Source organism: Lonchura striata, chromosome 20 (assembly GCF_050655825.1).
Source record: "Lonchura striata isolate lonStrDom1 chromosome 20, ASM5065582v1, whole genome shotgun sequence".
NCBI classification, from domain to species: domain Eukaryota; kingdom Metazoa; phylum Chordata; class Aves; order Passeriformes; family Estrildidae; genus Lonchura; species Lonchura striata.
The window spans coordinates 11,295,114-11,309,629 of NC_140722.1; the positions used below are offsets into that span (position 1 = coordinate 11,295,114).

Genomic DNA, 14,516 nt, shown 5'->3' on the forward strand with positions numbered 1-14,516 from the left:
GAAGGGTCCAATGGAGACTGAAGCCCTCATTCTGTATCACCACAGCTTAACTTAATCATGTCTCAGGCACTGATAAATGTGTCAATAAGCATTTGGAGAAATAACTGGTATCCAGGGAATTTATCTTGGTTATAGGAGTTTCAGATGAATAGGTCAGATTTGTTAACATTTTAATTTACGAAAATCTGCATTCCAAATATTGCTCTTCATCTTCTTTTCCTAATGACAAGGAAATGTCAGCAGCAACCCCAAATTCAGTCCTCTAATAGCTTCCTCAAGTTTTCAGGAAAAACAAACAAAAACAAACCACCAGTCTATGGTACAGTAATGGGGGTGTTAAAACACAATTTTCAACTTAGATACAATATAACTTTATGTTAATAAAGCAGAAAGTTTTGCCAATTCCAGATGTAAGCCTGAAAGCAGGAGAGAGAGCTGGGAATAAGCATGCCCCGTGGCTTCAGGGCAGCCCCAGGATTATGCCCAGAGCTGGTTGTTCTGCCTTGATCCAAGTGTCCCTTGCCCAGCCTTGTACTCAGCTTGGGACACTCAACACCAGATTTCCACATACAATGTGCCAGCTGTGATTTCCTGTGCACAAGGGAACTCACATGAAGCACATGGTTCACCTGCAAGTTTTTAAAATCATTTAGATGCAATGAGAGAAATGCTAAAAAAGATTCTGCCTTATCCTTTCCCCCTAATTATCACCTGCCTCTTTTCTGAGCTGATTTGTTGAGATTAAAACCTCTTTCCCACCAAGTTATCCCAATCCGTGCTTCTGAAATTAATATAAACCAACGACCTTTCTCTGCCCATAAAGCCCAGCATTAAAATGCTGACCCCCACTGATGTCAGGGGGGCAGGAACAGTTCTTTCATTTCCATAAAATCAGCATTTTCCTGCCAGAATTCCAATTTCTTCTCTGAGTACTCTGCTACCATCCCCTTGGGGGCTGCCAGCAATCTCTCCAGCATTTGTTTCTCCTCTTCCACTGCAAGCCTGCCGCAGGCTCCAGCACGGCCTGGGATAATCTACCTGCTTAAGATTCAGCCAACTTCCCAGCTCTCAGAATAAAAGGAGTACAGAAAGGTCAAATCTGCCCTAGGTTGTGCTTGCAGAGTCTGCCACATCAGGTGGGAAGGAGAAGGTGCTGGAGCTCCTCCTGCTCCCCTGGCTCTGCTTCCTGTCTCCACACCTGGAAAGATCTCTGCCCTCCTGACCTTCTCCTTGGAAAGCTGTTCCACACATCTCACCCTGAAACGGTGCTGAGGGCGAGCCTTGTGCTGCTCCCAGCCAGCATTCCCATCCCATCCCATCCCATCCCATCCCATCCCATCCCATCCCATCCCATCCCATCCCATCCCATCCCATCCCATCCCATTCCATCCCATCCCGAGTGTCCCGGGATGCCCCTGGGCTGCACACGTGCTGCTGAGCTGCTGCTGGGGTTTTTATCTGCTCTCAGCAGCTGCCTTTGGGATCCTCCCCGAGCTGCTCTGAAGCAGAAAAGCAGCCCCACACATGGGAATTCCCTGGCAGGGAATGTCTCCTGACTGGAGCCTGGCACAGCATCAGCAGTGGGGCCAAAAGTGTGCTGCTGGCCTGAGGGGCACAGGAAAAATCTCCAAGGTGCTGGAGGCTTCACCTCTCAGAATTCCTAGGCCCATATCTGGGGACTCCTGCTTACTCTGCCCCCGCCATTGCCACAGAGGAGGAAAGGAGAGAAAGAACAAAAGAAGTTTCTGGTGCCTTCTCACAGAAACACGGCACACTGGGCTCTCCCAGACTGGACTGTCCCACTGGATGTGTTGTGAAAATAAACAGCCGAGCCTCAGATTAAGCGAGTCCTTCCTTCCATACTCTCTGTGGCCCATGTTCCCATCACTTAGTCCACAGAGCTCCCCCAGTTGCATTGAGCTGCACTCCATCACCTGCACAGTCCCCTGGGGAATAAAATTAGAACTGAAGTTCTGGGGTTCTCTCCCTTTAACCCCCTGACCCCATCCCCTTGTTCCCCACTCACTGCAACCCACCACTGACACTGCATTGATTTCTGTTTAATGTGTGAGGTATAAATGCTTTGTCCTTGAGCTACACCCACAACCAGAGGAGGCAGAGCTCTGAGAATCACATTATATAGTTTACACTGGCTGAGTATTTTTTGTCAATAAAAGTAAAATTTCTGCTGCATTTGGAAAAGCTGTACATTGTAAAATGCCAGAAAGAAGAGGCACTAAAGGCAGAACATCACACCAACCCCAAATCACTGGAAGACATTTTACTAGTTTGGAAATGACACAAGGACATGAAGTGTGCTGAGTGCAGGCTGTGTTCCTTTTCCAGAGATAACATGCAAAGAACTAAGAAAGACAGGTCTAGAAAGGGTTATAGATGTCTTGCACTTTATTTCCCCCCAACAGAAGGGAGGAAAAATGACCATTTATTCATCCCCCTACACCTCCTAGAGTATTTTCTATATCTTTGAGTTGTACAAACTTAGAAAAGGAAAATATCAGCTCCTGGAGTTTGAAGGTACTCTCAGGGTTTCATTGACTGATATGGATTAAGACAAAAATATCACATCAAAGCCACGATGCCCCACAGTCGCCGCAGAAGCAAAGACTGTGATCTCCACACCTCAACTCCAGCTTTTAGAGCCTTGGGATTAAAGACGGTGTTTGGGTTTTTCACATCAGCGACCCTCAGCAAAGGCCTGGTGAGAGGGTTTCGAACTCACCTCCCTGTCGAGCCCCGCCGCCACGGTGACGATGTCCCCTGTCTCGCTGTTGATGGTGAACATGTTCTGCGAGGGGCTCTGCGGGGTCTGCGTGACGATGCGGTACCTCACCATCCCGTTGGCCGTGGTGCCGTCGTCCGCGTCGTTCGCCGTCACCGTCATCACGTAGGTCCCTGGGAAGGAGGCCAGAGGAACTATCAGTGCCACCTCACTGCGGAGCAGGCTGTGGTCCCAGTGACCCGGGCTCATGCATTTTGTTCAGAAATGCTATGGAAAAACACCTCGCTTCAATCCAGCCGGGCAAGGCGAGGATTATGGAAATAGCAACGCTGCTGAGACAGATGATCTGGAAGGATGCTGATTACACGTAACTGGTAGATAGAGAGAAGTCATGTGAGGGTATCTATGATTAACTTCTAATTCTTTCAGTGATTGCAAGTTTTAGGGCAGCATTTTTTGTCCTGCAATTTCATAGATTCTCATAGGAGATTTTTTTTTTTCATCCAATCACTGCATTCACCTGCATTCAGAAGCAGAATTTAATAGTGGAAAGCCCATCAGACTTCCCAGCAGCTTCAGAAGTTCACCATCAGCATGCCCATAACCTGTTCAGGAAGCAACTGCCTGCTGCTTCCAGTTCTTGGAGAAACATCCACCTTTCTTGTCCCTCCAGGATTAAAAAATCCATTTCTGCAGAGCAAATACAACAGCTGCTGCCCAGCAGGACAGAAAATCAATGATTTGGTGTGTGTGGCCAGTGATGTATTGAATTGTTGGTTTGTTTCTTGCTAATCATCAGTGTCTTCATTTGCCTTGCAAAAAACAATCCCCACATTCTCGATACTGTCGGAGTGCACTGATGCACTGACAGGCTCATTAGCACTGGAGTTTGGCAGCAGGGTGTTCTGCTAAAGTGGGAAATTATCATTATGAGCGTAAAAGATGTTACTTGATTGGATGGACTCCTGCAGCTGCATGGTCCTGTGACCCCCCCAGAGCTCGTAGGGCCTGGCTTTACACTTCTTATATTGGTGGGAGGGAATGAGCAGAAGGGCAGGCACACACTGCTCACACACAGCAATCTGCAACAGTGGATGGATGTAATGATATGAGACCTGAGAAGAGGAGTGGGAGGCAAAGAGAGACAGCAAAACCAGACATAACCTCATTTTGTGATCACCAAACCCAGCAGCATCCATGAAAAGAGGGAAGGTGCTGCTCGAACACTGCACATTTGGGAAGTCTGAGCACATGGACCAACTTATGAGCCTGCTATGCTGGAGAGATGCAAAGTGGTCCCACCAAGAACCACACCAAAAGAGCTGAGTTTGTTCTGCTCTCTAGATTAGATGTGAGCCATGGGCAAACGTGAGGACATGTGGCTGCATTAGCATCGTGCTGTTTCTCCTCTGGCACACCCAGGTCCCCAGCCTGGTCACACTGGGAGATACCACACTGCCACTTCAGGAAGACCAGAGAGCAGGAGAACTTGCATCTGTTTGCAAAAGGCTTGAAAAACACCCCATGCTCTAAATGGCTGCAGCATTTTGGACCTTAGCCAAGTGTCTTTAAGCCACTCAGCACGTAGGAAATCCCCCCAGTACCTTTCCCAACTCTAGGAAACCAGTGTTTCTCAGTATTACCAGAAGTTCACAAGAAGTTTGTATTTTTGCACTTGTGGGAAGTGCTTTGCTGATCTTCCATCTGCCTCAATCAGGCTCTTTTTGTTCTCGGTGGTGATACATATATTCCTGTGAGTTTTCTTTGTTCAATAAGAGTTATAGATTAAAAAAAAATGAATGTGTAAAGCAAATTTTAATGATGAATACATTCCTGTTTTTCTGCAATAATCCTGATTCACATTTGTGAAATGAAAACAAACTATTCAACAACTTTAACATTCTCCCGATCAATAAACTTCAGAAGACGGAAGGAACACTGAATTGAAACAAGGCTGTGCAAGCAACAAATTTTCTCTATTTTCTCTACAAGCATTCGTTTTTTTGCTCTTTTTCAAAACCAGTTATCATGAGACAGCTGATACAAATAATGAAACCAACCCTTCGATAACTACAGGGAAAATGTACAGGAGAAATTTAAATAGGAAATATGCTGAATGAGATGTTTGATTTGGAATTTATGTTATCTTAATGCATTCAATACTGAAAATATCTCTGAACAGAATGTCAGAACCTGGGGCTAATGAAAACAGAAGCGGAAGACGAAAACAGAATCTATTTTAGGACATGTGCAGTTTTAGGATGTATTCCAAAAAACAGGTGGTGTTTCATTATGCACTTCTAGCTCAAAAAACAGCTCTGAAAGTCATTTGGTCTTTCGGGTTCAGACAAGGGCACCCCACAATTGTGGTTCCTCCTCATGGGGGATGTCTCAGACTGTACTGTAGATTCTGGAATTATCCAGCACATGTGTGAAATGGTGGGTTCCCAGCTTGGCAGGAGAACCTGACAGGCTGCAGCTCTGGTGGGAGGGGGTGGGGGACAGCAGCTGTACTGTGGATGGAGAGCACAGAAGGTCTCCTTCACTCTTTCTCTGACCTTTTTGCCTCTTTCCTGTGGTGTAGCACTGGACTGAGCACATCTGCTCTAGAGAAAAAGGACTATTTCAACAGCATTTGACCTGCATCTTCATAAAGGGAGATGGGGCTGGACAAATGTCTCTAAAGTCATGAACTGAGCACCAGGCAGCTGTATTTCAAGAAGCAATCTGCTCCCTATCTCCTATCTTTAATTTCCATTATGAAACCCAACCACAGAGAAAATAAAGAGAGGAACTTGGCATTAATTACGGTCTTGTAACTTAATAAACGCCCTCTGCAAAGGGCCCTGCGTGGCTGCAGCACATGACGGAGCTGCAGCAGCCTCTTCCTTCCTGCCTCTCCCTGGGGCTGTCTGACCACAGTCTGCTGGAAACTGGCTGCAAATTGCTTCTCCCTCTCCACAGTCTGGACAGTGGCTGGTATCTCCTCTCCCTTTCCTGTGTACACACTTTTCCCACCTGGAGTGTCGACCAACAGCATCTCCTGTTCTCCATGCTGAGGGCATCATCCCTAGGGATGGCTCCCGAGGGATCAGCTGGTGTAACCTACACCACTGCCCATGTTCCACTCGGTTTGCTTTGCATTTAGCCTGTTTTTAAGGAAGATTTATCCTCCAGATACCTGCATGCTGCAGTGAATGACACAAACACAGATCTGGGCACAAGAGTATTCAACAGAGCGATGTGGATATACACAGATGAAGTGTCTAACATCCTCTGGGTGCTGTATAAACTCTAGCTCTGTACTCAGATGGTTGGTGATGATTTACCTGCAATAAAGTAAATAATGTCATGCTTTTATATCCTTTACATGGAGATACATCTTCATGTATTTTATATTAATATAAAGGCAATATATCCCTGTATCCAGCCCCTAATGCTACAGAAATTAGGCAAATATACAGTAGCAGAGAGCACAGCTCTCACACACTCGAGGATTGAGGCTGCTATTGTTTGGTTTTAAGTGACAAAATACTGACTGCCTAATCTGGCTCACAGGATGTGTGTCTTTTGTGGAAATCAAAGTATTAACCACACCATATTTACAGCCCTATATCCTACCCAAACAGAGGCTAGGAGCAATTACTGCAGACCAGAAACACTGAGAAAACTCCTCCAAGTCACACACAAGACCCCCAATCTGTACTCTGTCAATTTTGCATCAGATCCTGCTGGTGGTGATGAAGCTCCAAGAGTAGGTTAAACAAGTGTAAACAGGGCAAGAGGGACTCTGTGCTTTCAGAGCCTGAGAAAAGCATCACCTTAATTTTTCTGCTCTGCAGGGCTTGCTCTCAAGCACACTGACAACATGAAATGAATGCATAAAGTGCCCAAACTCAGAAATTTGCCCCAGTCTGTGCAGTGTATCACAGGATGAATACCCAGTGCAGATATAACAGATATATATCTGATATAACTGCATTAAGCTACACACCTGGCCTAACTCAGGTACGTAACCTGTTGAAAGGAAACCATTTCTCATCAAATAAGGCACATGGTACGTTAAATAAAATACCGAACCTAGTACATCATGTCAATATTAAATCAAATTTGCTGCATGTTGAACAGCTCTTCTGAGCAGCAGATTGAATTACCATGCACAGCTAGTGATGACAAGATTACTGTGCATTAGCCTTCATTAACTAATGTGCAGAGTTAATATATCACCTGAGTTAAAATTAATGGATGGCATGATGAAGGAGATCTATCAATAAAAGACAAGACCTCCAGAATCTGTAACTTCCCAATGCATTCCCTTTGATTTCCCAGAGACTGTAAGCTCCCAGATGTTATTTTGTCAAATGAGATGGTTTTGTTTCTAACCATGGATAAGACACATGAGAGAAATGCTTGAAAGCAACTCTTATGGAAAATATTCCCATTGGATTAATTAAAGCTTCTACAGGATAGGCAAAAAAATGCCTTAGAGAACCTAGGGGAATGAAAGCAAAGGGAGATAATTTATACCTGTACATTCAGTTTTGTTTGTCAATTTTAAAATGAATTGCATCTCCTTGTAGAAGACTGCAAAGAGATTTTGCTGGATTCACCATATCTCATTCCATCTGTACACACCAAGGAAAAGGAAGAGCAAAACAAGAGAGATAGCTGCCCTGAACATGTGTAAGCAGATAAGCACAGTCATAAACAAATGTCCCCCTCAAATCACTCTGGAATCTGAGAATCAGCACAGTTCTTTGTAGCTCAGACAATCCCAAAGCATGCTGAGGGCTGCTAATTCCCCTCACTGCAAGCTCTCCCATCTATGCAACTTCATTTCTCCATAAAGACAGAGCTTTCAGGAGTTTAAGGCACACAAAAAATATTTTGGCACAGTTGTGCTCCTGAAGTCTTTGTTACAATTGTTTTATAATTGCCATTTTTCTAAGCTGGTTTGATATTCCCGGTGCCCTGAGTTTCCACAGATATCCATTAGTTAGATTTAATGCATATTAAAATAAAGAGCTAATGGGCACTTACCAGGAAGCCAACAAGATATAAAAATCAAAACTCCTTTCACTTTGCCTTTTATCCCACATGTCACTGCAAAATCACATAATCCTCCCAGTCTTCTTCTATAATATAAACAGAAACCGCTAAAACTTCACCCACTTTTTACTGATAATGCTGTTTCTCTATCCAGCTTTATCTTACAGTTTATGTTTTTAAATGGCTGGTAAATGGCTGCAGAATCATTAAAGGTTGGTTAACCTTTTCAGTCTAATTTTGACCTACAAGATACTTAATTTAATCACTCCCCCATAGAAAAGGACAGAATCATTATGTGCAGACATGTGGTGATAGCCATATTACATTAGATCTTCATTAACCCAAGTTAATAATGGCTTTGTACTAATGGGAACTTCCCCTTACTCCTCATTTTTTCCCCCAATTGGAAAGTTCACATAATGATTCCCCTGCATCTGATGCTAGATAGACAAGACAATAAGAGTTGTGGGAAGATTAAATACTGAACAACACTGTAAAATTTACATTTCCTAAAACAAAAATTTTCCACTCAGAACAGTTTCCTGATAATAATTTCCTTCCCCACAGAGGATGGGAATCTCATCCCCCTACTCATAACAGGCACACTTCACCATTCAGGTGATTTCACTCATTGCAAGGAGGTCTCAGGGACAGAAACACACACAAGAAAAAGCAAAGGTATCAAAACCAAGTTCCAACAACAAGTGTGATGGGATCCTGAAAAAGTCCTCAGAGTACAACTGAACTTTCTGTAGTGTTAAAGACTAAAGCATTTAATCTAACAAACCTGCATCCTCAAGTGAAAAAAAATTAAATGTATTCAGTGAGTGATATGAAACAATTTCACACACTCATTGTTAAGGGTTTCAAATGAAATTGGGTAGCTGACCCAGCAATGGTGCTGAGTGGAGTCACAGAGGTGAACAGGAAAATGCACAAGCCATCAGGATGACAGAAGTGAGTGCAAGTACTGCAGGTGTAATAAATTGCAAATATACTTAAATTAAACTGCATCCCACATGCTCTGGATAAAAAATTGAAATAGAAGCAGCACTTTCCTTCCATATTATATTCTTTCTGTTGTAACTGATAGCTACTGTCATTCTCCTTCACAATAATTTTTGTAATCATTGGCAAATTTTGACCTTTCAAGCAGCTAACCTAATTCATAACGGATGCCACTTCCTAATTAGCAGAGACATTGGATTTTCAGCTTCAGACAGGGCAAGAGCCAACCTAATGAGAATAAAGAGAGCGAGCAGGTCTGGAGAGACAACAGAGAGAGCTGAAGAGGCTGTTGCACCCAGGACGGAAATAAGACCTCCTTTTTGTTAAAAACAGAATAAATACCTCCGGAGAGCCAACGAGCAGATGCACTGACTGCAGCACACACATGGCCCTTGCCAGGTTTGGAGATCACTCCCCTCCAGCAGCCTGCAGCTCACTGAGACCCCTTACCCCAGAGAAATGCCCCCAGTCCAGTGCCAGGGTGGGCAAAGGCACACCCAGCCTCTGAGCAAGTGATTCTGGCTGCATAAATCCACAAGGTTCAGCTCTGCTGAGTTCCTGCACATGCATCCTCTCGATTTCTAAGGGCTAATTTAAAGAAGGGGGGAAGCATGATTACTTAGGACAAAATATCCTGAACACCCCCACTGAACTGTGCTGAACACCCAGGTTTGATGCTCCACTGTGTGCATGTGTGGCTCCAGATATCATGCAGCCCCAGCTGCACACAACCTGACACTGAACACATCCTCCACAAGGCTTCAATGCAATCCCTGAATTTTGACACTAGAACACAATGTAATATAAAGTGCTGTAATATAATATAAACATTATTATATATATCATACTAGGCTATTTGTAACTATTTTGTTTGTATTTGTACCTGCTAGCTAAAAGGAGGCAGAGTGTAGGCTATTACAGTGTTCAGTTGTAATTGCTTCCTACATTGGTGTCAGACCATGATTTCCACATTTTTTTTTCCTTTATGTCAATTTGGCCCTTTTTTTTTTTTTTTTTTTTTTTTTGATGGGAAGTCCATCAGTCTCGGGATTTGCATTTTTTTCTCACTTACAGTCCTATAATTCACTTCCTTGCTCTTGGGACTGGATGCTTCTGGAAAGAAAATTAAGAGCACATATTTCATAACCACTCACCTCGAAAGAAAATGGAAAGCACTACCACATGAGTCTGCAGAAAAACAATTTCTTACCTTAAAATTGTGCTTGGCTGAGCAAAAGAACTTGAAAAAGGATATTGTGTATCCTAAGTCTGTGTGTAATGTGTGAGAGAATAGAATCAGGTTGGACAGAGCCATTTCTAGTAGCATACAAAGTGCAAGGATAAGAGCAACACCTGCTCAGGCTGCAGAAGGTGGCACTGCCATAGAAGGATATATTCATGTTTGGGGTGGATCCAGAAGTAATGCACCCAACCTGTGAATACCTCTGGGATGAATGGAAGAATCCATTGAATCCTACTCTGACCCTCTGGAATATTTTACCTGTGCATGATCTCTCTGAGACATTCAGCATTTGCATTAGTTTTAGTTTCTAGTGCTGCAAACCAGAATGTGTGACAGTCCCATCCACGAAACTGTTCAGGTGTTCTCTTGTACTGGGGCCTTCCTAAATGAAGAGTTCTAAAATTAACTTACCTCCAAGCTGAAAAAACATATTGAATATTTTGACTATGAGCAGTACTATGGCATTTTTTGCAACTGGTTGCAGTGGCAGGAAGAAGGATTCACTCTGTGTCCTATTAATTTTTCAGAATGAAACATTTTCTCTTCAGATTTCAGGCCCTGCCACCCAGGTACACCTGCTCTGTTCCTTCACTGAACAAACAACCAGGCACACCAGGCATCTCCCCATGAATTGCACTGTCAGGTTAGAGAAGAGGAACAAGCCAGAACTGCAGAATCCAAATTCTCCCCATGAATATATATATGAATGCAACTATATGCCTTAAAAGATTAATTTCACATGCCTTAAATTGCAGTTTAATTTGAAAACTAATTCAGCCTCATAATTGGCTTTCTGCTCAAATCACTGAGGCTAAAGATTTAAATTCTTAATATTCAGATGACTTTCGAGTTTCTGGCCCCATCTGTGCATTAGTCCATGGTGTTAATCTCTGAGGGAATCTCTGCTGGCATAGAAATAAAATAAACAAACTGGGACACTAGTAAAATAATCAGCTTTTAAAATCCTTGGGTTTTTTTAATATACTGCTTATTTTTTATGAGTTTTCTTTAACTCGATTTGCCACATATAGATTTGGCTCCTAGCTATTTCATTTTTCACGTGGCATGTTATCAACAATTATTCTCTCAGAGTTCCATGGACTCAGGAGGAGAAGGAGAAATTTTAAATTACAACATTTCTCATGTAAGAAATACTAATATTCCTATATTTTGGAGGACTCTCTACACTCAGCACTCTTTCACACCACTCCTAAGAAAGGTGATAGAAGTAAACTATCCTACACAACTCCAGGAGAATGAAGGGGCTGGATAGAGTTTAAAAGAAGTCATTTGGGCTTGTGCTATTGACTTGAAAAGGGACCAAGATGCATCCAGAGAGTTAGTGAAGTGGAAAGGATGAATGGGAATGGAAAAGGCCAGTCTGACAGGAACAAATTGTTTTGAAGAGATGAGTTAATTTTTGACAATCTTTCTGTTAAAACAAAATAGATACAACCCAGAGCAACGCACTCAAGTCGCTGCAGAGCATTTCACATTGACCTTTTCAGAACTGAATGCTTCAGTTAAGTGAGACATCCACATCCTTCCACAAGGAAGGGTCTGCTGTGGTTACAGCAAAACTAAGCTTCTAAAAAATAATCCTTCTCCATCCCACTACTGTTTTGTGATTAAATTCCCTTTCTTCTTTCATATTTAAGCATTTTCATGCCGTCTTATTGAGTAATTTTTGAAACTGTAGGTGTTTCTCCCGAAATGGGATCCTGCACGCCCAGCAGTACAAGTTCAGGGGCTGTGCTCACAGCAGGCAGCAACTGCTGCTGTGCAAAAGGGAAAATCCCACTCCAAGCCCCAGTTCCTTCCTGCTGCGAGGAGCTGGTGTGATGCAGCTCGGAGATGTGGGCATGGAAAAGGCAGAAGAGCCCAGCAGGGCAGGCAGTGCTGGGCAGCCCAGCTCTGCACCCAACCTGCTTTGCCAGCGCTTGAAAGGCAGCGCAGCTCCAGGAGAGCTCTGCTGATTAAGGCTGCCAGAGGGAGCAGGGGAATTTCAGCTCCAGCTTGCAGCTGCATTTTTAAAACTTGGCTGTGTTCTTCACACAGAGGCAAAGTTCAAAGAGGCAGAACATTATTCAGCATGAGTAAAATACGGTCTTTTAAGATACACTTTCAAACAGCGGCGCGTTAAATCAAAACAACGCGTGGAGGGGGAGAGTGAGGAAGAAAGATGGTCCTGTGGAAAAGGAAATCCTGCATCACGACTCCTGTTCTGCATTTTTGGAAGGGTCTGCTTTTACACATTTTAAATTGCCCAGCTACTTGACCTGAGGCTACATAAGCTAGAAATGCATTAGACTGTTTTTCCAGAGAATATCAGAAAAGGAAAGAGATGTTTAAGAGCCAGAACATCTGAGGATGTCCAGGGGCCATTTCTCACTACAGAGAACTTCACCAAGAGTGAGCTCCTGATTTCAAGAACACTATGCTATGGCTCAAGACACTATTTCAATTAAGTCATTATAATCTTAACCAGCAACAACAACCTATTATAATTAATAATATTTAATGATTTCGTTTCTATTCCTGTCAAGGGTTGCTTCAAGGTGACTTGCAGAGAGCACGCTCCTTGGGAACCCAGTCTGAGTGCTCTGCAGGCTGGGAAGCCCCTTCACTTAAACCTCATCAGACTGTCTAATGAGTCTCTTCACATCGCTGCCAACTCTTGGACAATTTTGTATATTTGCATTCCAGGCTAAAGCAAACTTGCTCCTGCGGGAAGCTGAGTGCCCAGCAGCGTCACACGGAACACGCCTCCTTCTGCATTCCCTTTCCTTGGTTCACTCTGCTCTCTTTTGGCTTGTTGACTGGTGGGTCAGTAGGTCACACCTTGCCTGGCCACTCTCCATGCCCTGCCCTGGCCTGGCACACCCTGCAGCTCCCTGCCGGGCTCAGAGATGCTGAGCCTGGCAGCACACACGCTGTTCACACTCTGTTCCAGGTCACCAGGATGGTCAGCACATCCCAGCCCCCTGTGGGGACAGCCCAGCCTGCTGGGCAGCCCTGCCTCTGCTCCGGACCCAGGAGGGCTGGGCAGCACCTCGGGGCCCTTTCCTGCTCACTGGAACGGGATCTGCTCTACTGATCCCACCAAAACCTCACCGGGGCTTTCCCTGCACCTCAAGGTCAGAGTGCCCTGCTCAGCCTCTGCTCAACAGCTCATTTGTGATGGTCTTGCTCTGCAAAATTTCTATGGGTAGTGCTTGAGCTCCATATATCCTTTTCTTATCTGTTTTTTTTTTTTTTTTTTTTTTTTTTTTTTTTTTTTTTAAATTAAATCTGGGCAAAATTCCGACTGACTTCAAACAGCCATTGGCTGCTCATTCTAGCTGCCCTCAGAGCCAGCATTTGTTTGGGATAGTCTAATATCTCTCATCAGAGGTGTGTAAAATTAAGAACATTGCAGATACTGTCATAATCAAGTAATCCTACATTTTTTAATCACAGCCATTATAAATGGGCATATGGAAGATGTGAGAAATAACAATTGCACAGGATATTCAGGGAAGCATTTTCAGTCCTCAGGCATAGTTCAGCAGCACTGATCAGAGGAAAATGAATGCTCAACTCCTGTAACATATAACAAGACTTTTTGGTTTGCTTGAAGCATGGATATTCACACATATGCAGACATATTTTTATAGATGCATACACGTATCTAACTTACTGTCGAATCAGTACTGAAAAAATGTTGCTGTTACCTCAAAGAATATGCAGTGTCTTTCATTTCTCAACCGCTGCCAGAAATAATCATGAATTCTGGTAACATATTTCTTCTCTTGCAATGGCTGGTGTGGTACCCCCCTCAGTTGTTACAATATTCGGAGGCATCTTCACACCAATAAAAAGTTTCTAAATATTTGCAAGATCTACCCTTAGCTAAATACATTGTCTACACTTGTCTCTGCACAGAAGAGGGACATAATTTTGAGGCAAAGGAGGAGCATGCCGATATTCCCTTTAACTCCATGACCTCTCTACCACTTCCTCAAAGGCACAAGATCATGTTTCTTGCCAAGCACACAGAATGAGGGCCTCTGATACCCAAATTCCTAGGAGGCTCAACAAAAGCAAGGAAGAGAAATTCAATACTAATATAAACCTTTAAAAGAATACCGATTAAACAGGAAAGAGAGGGGAAAAAAAAACCCGACAAATACATCAAAGACAAATGTAATTGCTTTTGAATAAGAACAGATTGCTTTCTACCTTCCTGCCTTAAAGGCAAGCACTCCAGCCTGGGATAGAGAATACCAAAAAACACTGCTAGAAGCAGAGGCACAAGTATTTTGTAGGCAAATTATCCTGTTCTATTTAATAGCTCAAAGGCTTATCTGGATTTCAGACAAGAAGAGGATGCAATTTACTGCTTCTTTGACAGATGAACAGAGCTAGTTAAAACATTTGGGAACACTTTGAATATTGATCTGTCCTCAAATAAGATGTAAGAAATTTGATTTGCTA

At 43.4% G+C, this 14,516-nt stretch overlaps 1 protein-coding gene across 4 annotated transcripts in view; it reads right to left on the minus strand.

Moving 5' to 3' along the window:
* The window catches only part of CDH4 (cadherin 4), a 421,918-nt gene that overhangs the window by 76,411 nt on the left and 330,991 nt on the right, over window positions 1-14,516 (minus strand). For all 4 annotated transcript variants that reach the window (XM_021553526.3, XM_085558266.1, XM_085558267.1 and 1 more), the window contains one exon: window positions 2,741-2,913. In XM_021553526.3, the coding sequence (XP_021409201.1) occupies window positions 2,741-2,913 (173 nt within the window). The remainder of the gene's footprint in view (window positions 1-2,740; window positions 2,914-14,516) is intronic.